Here is a 9,726-nt window from a genome sequence, read left to right on the forward strand (position 1 = left end):
TCTCATCTTAGGATTTGGAATTTTGAGAATGTTGGACAATAAGGGATTTCAACACCTTACCTCTACATTCCTCACATCCCCTTCATAGACATCGATGAGGAAATCAATCAATATCTAAGCCAAAAGTGTAGACAAGATCCAACCCATATGATATTTGGGTAAGATGATATAGTGTGAAAATTTTTCTTTAAACCCTAAATTTTTTTTTTTTTAATGTGATGATTTTATATTAAAATGTGTTTTTTAACTATGGAGAGATGGGTTATGGAAATTTAACCGAGTATAGTTCAGGTAGGTAAAGTGTAAAATTACAGGTGGGTAAGTTGTAATTAATCCTATAATATGTGACAAATTGTGATTGATAAGTGCCAGCATAACACCTCATCTATATAATCCTCGGTAAAGCATTCCTTACGTTAGGAATAAAAGATCAATGGTAAGGATTTTACTTAGAAGTTACCAGATGAGGGATGGAAAGCAATGGAGTCGATTCATACCGTACCGGCCGGTACAACTGGTATTTGCCGTACTGGAACCTAAGCTAGTACAGAAATGCTAGTATTTCATTCCGGTTTAAAATACCGGCCGTACCGGAGTCATTCCAACAATACCAGAGCGAATACCAGATTTCAACTGGTAAATGGATATCGGGTTGAAATATAAACTTCCATTGTTTTGTTATAGATTTCTAAAAAAATTGAAGGTCTTTGAAGAAGAATAAAAATAGAAGAAGTAGTTGTGGCTTTTGTGAATCTTTGAAAAACTTCTTCACCTGTCGTTGCAGATCGATCAAGCTGTTGCTTCTTCTCAGTTGTCTGATGCTACCTCATGAATTTCTTCTCCTTCTTCGTGAACTTCTCTTCTTTTACTTCTAGTAGGTTCTTCTTCCTCACTTGCAAAATTTTGAAACTTGTGGTCAGTGATGGGAAGTGAAAAAGACAAGTCTTCCTATTCACTTTTTACCCATCCAGATGGTTATGTCACTCACGTGGCCTATATATGGTGTATATTTTATTCCCTTTAACTTTGTTATAGTACTAGTCTTTAACTCAAAAAAAAAAAAAATTACAATGGTATATATATTATATGGATTTTGCTAATGTGTGTCCTTAGGGCACACAATAATTAATTATTTTTGGAAATATTTTCTCGGAAATTGAAAAAATATTGACAACTTTTTCAATTTTCGAAAAAATGTTTTCAAAAATAGATTGCTTAATGTGTACCCTAAGGGCACACATTAACCGAACACATTATATTAAACTGGTTATCAAAAAAATATATATTATAATAAACTATATATTTTGACCATTAGTTAAATAGTATTAACTTTAAAAAAAATATTGTATTATTATTATGGAATTAGCGGTAACTCTGAAACGTACACCGGTATTTACCGATACCAAAATATATCGTTCTCTGACCAAATTGGTACAGCCTTTGGTACGAAATTGACTCCCTTAATGGAAAGACGGGCACGTACGCCTTAACAAGTCAAACTATAATCACAACTACTTTAAATATTTTTGTATTTTCTTTTTAAGTTTTTTGTAGGCTTTGGGCCTTTGGTCAATATTTATTTCTATATCTAGAAATCTTCTCTACTTTCCCAACTTGGTCTAGACTATCCGAACTAATCTGCTCCATGAGTATATTGTTCTGTTTAACAAAAATGTCTTAATGTGAAAGTAAAATTTCTCTCTTGTATTTGCCATCTTCATCTAATCGATACAAGAAGATGAAAAAATAATCATTTTCTTAAACAATTTCGTCTTTTTAAATTTTTTATATTGATCAAATACTAATTCAAGCTGTTGCACCTCACATCAATTGTTTGAATAGAACCACTATTATAAACAGCTATGCAATAAAAGGAGACTGAAGCATGTCATTGATGAGAAACTCAAAGTGTGAAATGTCAAGTGTCAACCATGATGTTGAACGAGGCTATATTAGGCACAATTACACACCAGACACAATTTGCTGAAAGAACTCAAACAAGTACTCATTTTGGGCTGAAGATTTCAGATTTTAACAATTTTAGTGACAAGAAAAAGAGAAAAACTATCCGAGAAATTTACGCAGTTTGACAATATACTTATGTTTATGGGAGCAAGCAGTTGAGAATTTTATTATATAAAAATTAGAATACACAACAAATTTATACAAATCCTAAGAAACCCTAACTCGATATATTGAATTTTCTAATATACTCTTACCAAATAGTGGGGTTTCGTCTCCCCCAGTCCATTTCTCCTTGTCCTTGAAGACTTTAAACTAAAGATCAATACTACTTTCACAAACAGAAAATGAACCATTATTTTTAACATTTTCTCTAACCTAATCACAGAAGTGCACTGAAAACTTATCATATCTCTTGTTATTAATCTGTCAAACCGTTGTCAATATTGAGATGGTGCCACATTCTTAGCCAAAAAGAAAAATAGAAAAAAGAGAGAGATGGTGCCACATTAGTTATATGGGTTGGACTTCTTGTGCTCCAAATAAATGAGTGGCACATTAGAGCACGCACATGGCTTATGCAAAATAGCATTTTAGCCTAGATAGGCCTAATGAACCCCCCCCCAAAAAAATCACCCACATTGGATTAACAATCATTTAGCCAAATTACCTTTAGCTATAGTGCTTCTCTAAAAAGAGAGAACACTGCACTAACAATCAATTTGCCAAAATTCCAATATTTAATAGTGTTTCTCAACCCATATGGATCTCATTGCTAGATTCTTTGATCCTATTTGGACGATAAATATGTGGTGACTAACGGTCTAGGCCGAATCATTTCATGGTGGTTGAGAGTTGTGGTACTGGTGGGTGGGTCTTTAAGCCTCACTTCATTGCAGTTTGAAGGCTGAATTTTCAGTGGATGCTTGGAGATTTGAGGATCAGGTTTGTTACTGGTGAGGGTTTCTTCAGTGATTTTGGGTGTTGAATGGTGATTTGGGCATGAATGATGAAATAAAAACTGGGGTTCTAAGAAAAATATTGTGAAATCTAGCAAGGTTAAATTAGATTTGGGAGGAGAGAGGAGAGATATGAGTAATAGAAAAAAATGGAAATAACATTTTAATAGATTAAAGAAATAAATAGATAATAGGATGTGGTATTAAATAGAAAAAGTAACTTCTCACCTACAAATTTGTCCAAAAAAAAATTGCCTAATCATGTGAATGCTCTTATAGTATACTAAATCAACAACAAATTTTGTTGGCATACAAGAGTAAGTGAAAGTCTCAAATGAAAGAAAATAATAAACTTGAGGAATCAATGACATAATTGGATAGTTAAAGTTTTTTGGTATATCTCAGTATCTCATTTTAAGGCCCGACTACAGGCTCTTAAAAGTTCTTCAAATTACGCTCCTTAATTTGTTTTACAGCAAAGTTTTTAGCTAGATACCAATAGACATAGAATAGTACGAAATATATAATGAGAAGATTTTACTATATATATCCATAACTTCTGTATTATCTTTTGACCTTAGTTATGCACCCATAATCTATAACCATAATAATTCACAGATGTAGACGCCAAAAGCAGAAATAACAAGTAGAGACACCTGGTATAGAATATGCTATCTAGATCCACACGCAGGTGGTACAAAAAGGCTATCCAGATGGATTTCTTCCAGTCCTGTATGCTTCAAGTTCTGACATATGATTGTGGTACAGAAATCAAATGTAAAGCATACTCGTCATCGACTGGAACCAATCAGTGGAGGGTCAAATACTCATAGGTATCAAGTGGCAGGTTTAGACTAATCCATATGAACAAAATAAAAATCTTTAAGGAGTCTTGTAATCTTCACTTGCAGGAGTTCCATCTGTCACAATGGTGTGCTTCAACACTAAACTTCCAAAAAGATTTGACACAAGGATATACAAAGTAGTTTCTCTTTCAATTTGTCCAGTTACAAGCACTGCTTGCTGGTTTCACCTGCATTAATTCTTTCTAAATTACAATTTGGCAAAAATCTTGAAGTGAAATTGATCTTTAACAAGCAAAAAAATATGATTATCATCAGCTTACCTCTTGCGTTTGCTCTTCAAAACATTAGAAGATGATGGGTTAGTATGCCAATTCCTTTTCCTTTGATTAATGAACCAGTTATTTATTTGCTTTAATTGCAAGCCTGTTTCCTGCACCAACCTTGCTTTGTCTTCCTCCTAAAGACAATATTGACGAGTAAATACAGGCTTGTGGAGCTATTTGCAAAACATTTAGCCAAAATGATAAGAGGAAATTGTGTCAAACCTACCGTGGGGTATGGCCACTTAGAATGTGATTGCCACCAAGATTTCAAGAGGGAGGTGGTGTCACCTGGCAATTTTCCTGCTCTTCTCTTACGTAGAATTTCCTCTCTGATGTCTACGATCTTCTCCTTGTAACCCTGAAAAGCAAGAAGCTTATGAGCCACCTATCTGTTTAACAATATAGTAACGAAGAGTATGCATTCTTACCTGTTTTAGCTCATGCTTCAATTCTTGCCTTACACGCTCCATCAAGGACCTCTCACTTTCAGTTGGGATGAGAGGACCGAATCCCATGCTGTCAGGTCCATCCAGACTTCCATCATACAAGTTGGTGTCACTATCTGCTTGGTCATCTTCGTCATCAGACATTGTAGCACCTGTGCCTTCACCTGGAGATACACCTGTTCACACATTATCCATATTTGAATTAGCCACTTCAGAATATACATAAAAAAACAAGAAAGGGAGATAAAGTGAAAAAAAAAAAAAAAAAAAAGGTAAGATCTTCGTCACTCCATCATCTACTGTATGCAGACAAACTAGAGGTGAAAACAAAACCCCAGAGAGAAATCAACTTTTGGGCCTCATATGTTCAAGTTGGAAGTTCTAGAGAGTTCAGATTCCCCAGATAATTAACAAAGCTAATAAACATAATGAGAAAACTAATTTATTACATAGAGGGATCTGGATTGAATACAAATTGTTTAACCAATTTTGAGCGAATAATTGTACGCCTGCATCCAAATGGACACTGAGTTGATAATCACAAGCTTCACCCTAAAACAAAACCCAATCTCGATCCAAAATGAACATAGCAAAATATTGAAGGAGGACTATATAAGTAACTATAATAATAGATATCTCATAAACAAACCTAAAATAAATAAAAAGGAATGACAATAGTTGAACCTTAACACTCTAGTAAGAATGTAAGCATCAACTCATTGACATCTGTGAAGCTGACATTGAAACAAAGGGGATGCTTCCAATTATATGGATCAAGGTCACATAACTAATTATAAGCCAAGTACAGTGCTAACTTATCGTTGTCATGACAATAATGACAACAAGGTAATAGATGTTAAGCTAAATTAAACGGAGAGCTCATATAACAGACTTTTATTAAACAAAAGTTATACAAGTAGAACCCTCTACCCTTTAAAAGAAGAAATTATTTAAACAAAACTCAACATTGAAAGATAAACATATAAAGAGATCTTCCAAACATCTAAAGCCAATTGGGATGTGATATTTCTTTGCATATGGATACATTTGCCAATCCAAAATTCCTCATCATATAAAGAAAGATTAGAACAATAAGATCAAGTGCAACAGACATGATAGAAGGCAGGTCCATTTGTCTTACCATTATAGTTCATATACTAAATATTGGGAGTACTAGTCAACAAATATACAAATTTGGAACTAAAAACTTTAACAAGAGGTAGCAAATTTGGTACAAGCAAATATACACTAATGTCTCAGTTTTCTTTCTACTATCTAAGACATGAGACATCAACCCATATCAGATAAGGGGAGGGGGGGGGGGGGGGTTGTTAGTTACCTGTTAAGCTTTGTAGAGACTGCTCAAGCTCCCAACAAGCCATTACTGCTTCCATGGCATGACCGCGGACATGTTGTTGCAATTGTTCTTTAAAGGAACAGAGTAATAGAACATAATGTGTCTACATCAGAAGGAACAAAGAAAAAGAGAGAAAAGAAAAAAGGAAATTCAGATGAAAACAAACCAATCACCATACTGGATATGTTTAAATTCAATAAAATCACTAAAAGCATGGGTAGCAAGATAGTAGTGGATCCATAGAAGAAGAACTTTGCATTTTACCACATCCCAAAACTTTACTTTACCATTAATCACAGTGATGATTTTAGCAATTGATATCTTTTTTTTCTTTTTGAGAGAGAGTTTCAACCTATAATATTCGCTCTTGATGATAGCTCTTTATCTTCAGATCAAGACACCAATCAATTTTTAGTGTAGATGGAAATTGAACCTCAGATATCTTATTTAACCATCAAAGACTTTACCAGTTGAGATAGCTAGAACCCACAATTGATATTTATTTAATTATGGTATTTTATTTCAAGTTGTACTCGGATAAATATAGACCAAAATATCATTTAATTTGATTTGAGTCCTAGAATAGGTCGATCTTGTGTTATCCATCTAAGTGGGCAGCAATGAATAGAATAATAAACTGGTGGAAGTACATAAGGCAAATAAGACTTTCAAGGGTGATTAGAAGAAGGCCATTTGTTGCACTTACTAGTAACATAAAATTTAAGACAGTCATTCTTTGGCTGGTCAGTTAGATCAAGGTTTCCATGTCAAAAGTCAATATAACATAAAGTAGTGTCCTATTCCCATACGGAAGGAATAACATCTAAAACCAACTTAGTTTTTTGGAAAATATATTAGTTTTAATTGATGCTGATTCATTCCATTATGTATCATCATTTTTATAAGGTTGTCTCTTTGGTTTTAAGTGTCATAGTTTTGGCTATGTTTGAGGACCTTAACATCATAACTGTATACACTCTTACTTAAGGAATAAGAATAGCACACAAGAAATTGAGGAATCCAAACAAAGAGATTAAATAGATATCATGTTCAAAGTTTTCAATAGAAATTTCTCATCTAAGCATCAATTCCTTGAAAAATGACATGCCTTTTTATGGTCATGTTATCAGTAAGGATAACTCGAGCTTCAAAAATATCTAGGAATTTTAAAAGATTACTTCTCAAAAAAATTAATTTAAGGATATAATTTTTCTTAGAATAAAAAGTTCCTCCAACTTATTACGTGGTGACTCTATAAGTATCCACATGTACTTTTAAGATTTAATTACTTAAAATAATTTAATAAGTCATCAAATTAAAATATACCTTGATGGTTTGGAGAAGATTGCTCCAACCTAGAACTTTGTCTTTTATTTAAGAGCCCAAAAAAAAAAAAAATAAATAAAGAATAAATATAATTATAAGATTGACATCCATTGCAGCATAAATTCATCCAGCTCAAGTCACCTTCACACAGGTGCTAATTGAGGAAATGGACATCTACATCAACAAAATAACTAGCTAAACTATTATGGTGGTGCTTCATGACAGATCATATTTGGACAAAATATATAGCAAGGAGGACTGAGTCATGAATGACCTAAACAAGTGGAAAGAGATTCTTCAAAGCACTCCAAACTTAAAGTGACAATTATTATTGTACTCTGAACAGCATGATTCCTCCCTCTGATGCCACTTCTGCATTCATTCTGATTCGCATCACAACCAAAAGTTTGGTACTACCCATCTATATTATAAAATTTTATTTACTTTCTACATTCTAAAATCATACAAGATTTTTTTTTGTTTTTGTTTAAAAAAAATATAAAGAAAACTGACACATAATCCTTTAATTGTCTGAATAAAGACAATGCCAACAGGGCTCTCTGTCTCTCTGTCTCTCTCTCTCAACTATTCCCAATACCGATCTCAAATTGGATGGACTTTTATTATGTGAATATAACAATTAACAACACCACCCAGAAAAATATAATAAAAAAAAGCCTTCAAATTTTGATTTCAACACACATAATCAATTTCCAAAAACAACTATAAAAAAAAATATCAAATTTTGATGCACTTAAATCAACCCCAAATCAAAATATGAACTTATCTCAACCACGAGACCATACAACAACAACAAAACCTTAATCCCAAAATAGTTTTATTCATCTAAATATTCTCAACAAATTAGTCGAGGTTGGTCATAAATATTCTTTTCGACCATAATATTTTATCAAAAATCATACTCTTTATTATATTTTTAATTACAAAATTTTAAAAAATTCAATCCACAAACCATTAACATAAAAAAAAAAAAAAAGACTAACATGGAAACCGAGACAACACTAAACCCTCCAAAAACAAAACAAAACAAAAAAAAAGTCAACCTATTTCAATACTGCAATTACCAAGAAGAGAGTAACTAAACAAATAACTAACAAAAAAAAAAAAAAACCGAACTAACCATAAACTGATCGAGCTCTTTCTGGTCCACCGCGCCGTTGCCGAGAACCGAGTACTTCGCCACCACGCGCTGCGACTGTTCGAGCTGTGCGTCGATCTTCGGCAGCTGGTCAACCGGCGTGGCGATCCTCAGACACGCCACGTGTGCCGATAAGAGCTGCTCGTACAGTGGGTGCGTCACTATATCCCCTTTGTACTTCGCACTCTCCCACTCCCACCTCTCTTCTCTTTCACAGTCTTCACTCTCCGTCCGGTTCCGATCGCCGCCACCACCACCGCGGTGGTTCGTGCTCCCCGCATGTACGTCGTCGTTTCCGTCGTGAAGCACCGAAGAAGAAGAATTGTTGTTGTTATTATTACTGCTCTGTTGCCGCAAAATCGCGTTGCTCAGCCAAGTGGGCGCCCCGGATCCTCCTCCGCCGGATGACACGTCGACGACGGCGCCGGACAGCCGTTGCTGCTGCTGCTGATGCTGCTGGTGGTGGTGGTGGTGGTGGTGGTGGTGTTGGTGTTGGTGGTGGTGGTCAGTGAAAGACTCGAAAGACATTTCGTGATCGTGAAACGCCATTTATAGTTTCAGTTTTATATATATAGTAAAGAGTAGAAGAGTGTGTGTGTGTGTGTATTTATACAAGAAAGCGTGGTTTGGAGTTGCGGGTTAAAGGGGTCATTGGGTAGTGGTGGCTGAAACTTGAGAAGAAGCTGCTGTTGTTGCTGTTGTTTAAGAAAGAGAGAAAGGTTTGGAAAAGAGCTTTTGAGGGGGGGTAGGGGGTGAAGACTTTTCGAGGTTGAGATCGATTGACACGAGGGGTGATCAGACGGTGGAGAATGATTGGGAAACGTGGCGGGGATTGTGGTGTGTGATGCGATGTTATTGGAGATTGTGTAATGAGACAAAGATTGATCATTTGATTGATGGTCTACGTGACATGGGGGATGAGCCACATATGTCATATATATGTGTGAGAGACTTATTTTATTTATGACAAGTTTTACGCTTTTTACACTTTTACTGACACAATATTTTTATAGGAGATAAAAAGTTGTTAGTTTTTTTTTATTTTTTATTTATTTTAGAATTTCATACCCAACGTCGGTTTCTAATAATATTTAGTTATTGATATTTAATAAAAAATTTATCATTAATTTAAATCTATTACTAAAATTATTTTTTTATTTAATCAATAACAATCAATAATAATTTATCACTTATAATTTTATGATAAATTTTGTTAATATATGCTCTTATAGTATACATTACTAAACCATTTTTAAAAACTCCTTGTAAGAAATTGAAAAGACTGAAAAAAATGGTAACTAATTGGACTCAATTTATTGTAAAAGTACTGTTTATTTTTATTGGATCTAATTAATGTATGTCTTAAGTCATTTATTTATGGTAAAATT

The 9,726-nt window shown here is 34.1% G+C and overlaps 1 protein-coding gene across 2 annotated transcripts; it reads right to left on the reverse strand.

Moving 5' to 3' along the window:
- Positions 1-3,431: 3,431 nt before the first annotated feature.
- Positions 3,432-9,042, reverse strand: LOC142614419 (homeobox protein knotted-1-like 2). Of its 2 annotated transcripts, none has more exons than XM_075786951.1 (6): positions 8,321-9,042; positions 5,836-5,956; positions 4,479-4,672; positions 4,277-4,408; positions 4,048-4,184; positions 3,432-3,954 (listed from the first exon to the last, which is right to left on the reverse strand). In XM_075786951.1, the coding sequence occupies exons 1-6, from the start codon at positions 8,885-8,887 to the stop codon at positions 3,951-3,953; spliced, it is 1,155 nt and encodes a 384-aa protein (XP_075643066.1). In that variant the 5' UTR covers positions 8,888-9,042; the 3' UTR covers positions 3,432-3,950. The 2 variants fall into 2 exon arrangements, with proteins under 2 accessions (XP_075643066.1, XP_075643061.1); XM_075786946.1 differs by having other exon boundaries at positions 3,432-3,969.
- Between the last annotated feature and the right edge of the window lie 684 nt (positions 9,043-9,726).

The sequence above is a fragment of the Castanea sativa genome, chromosome 1 (assembly GCF_040712315.1).
Source record: "Castanea sativa cultivar Marrone di Chiusa Pesio chromosome 1, ASM4071231v1".
Lineage (NCBI taxonomy): Eukaryota > Viridiplantae > Streptophyta > Magnoliopsida > Fagales > Fagaceae > Castanea > Castanea sativa.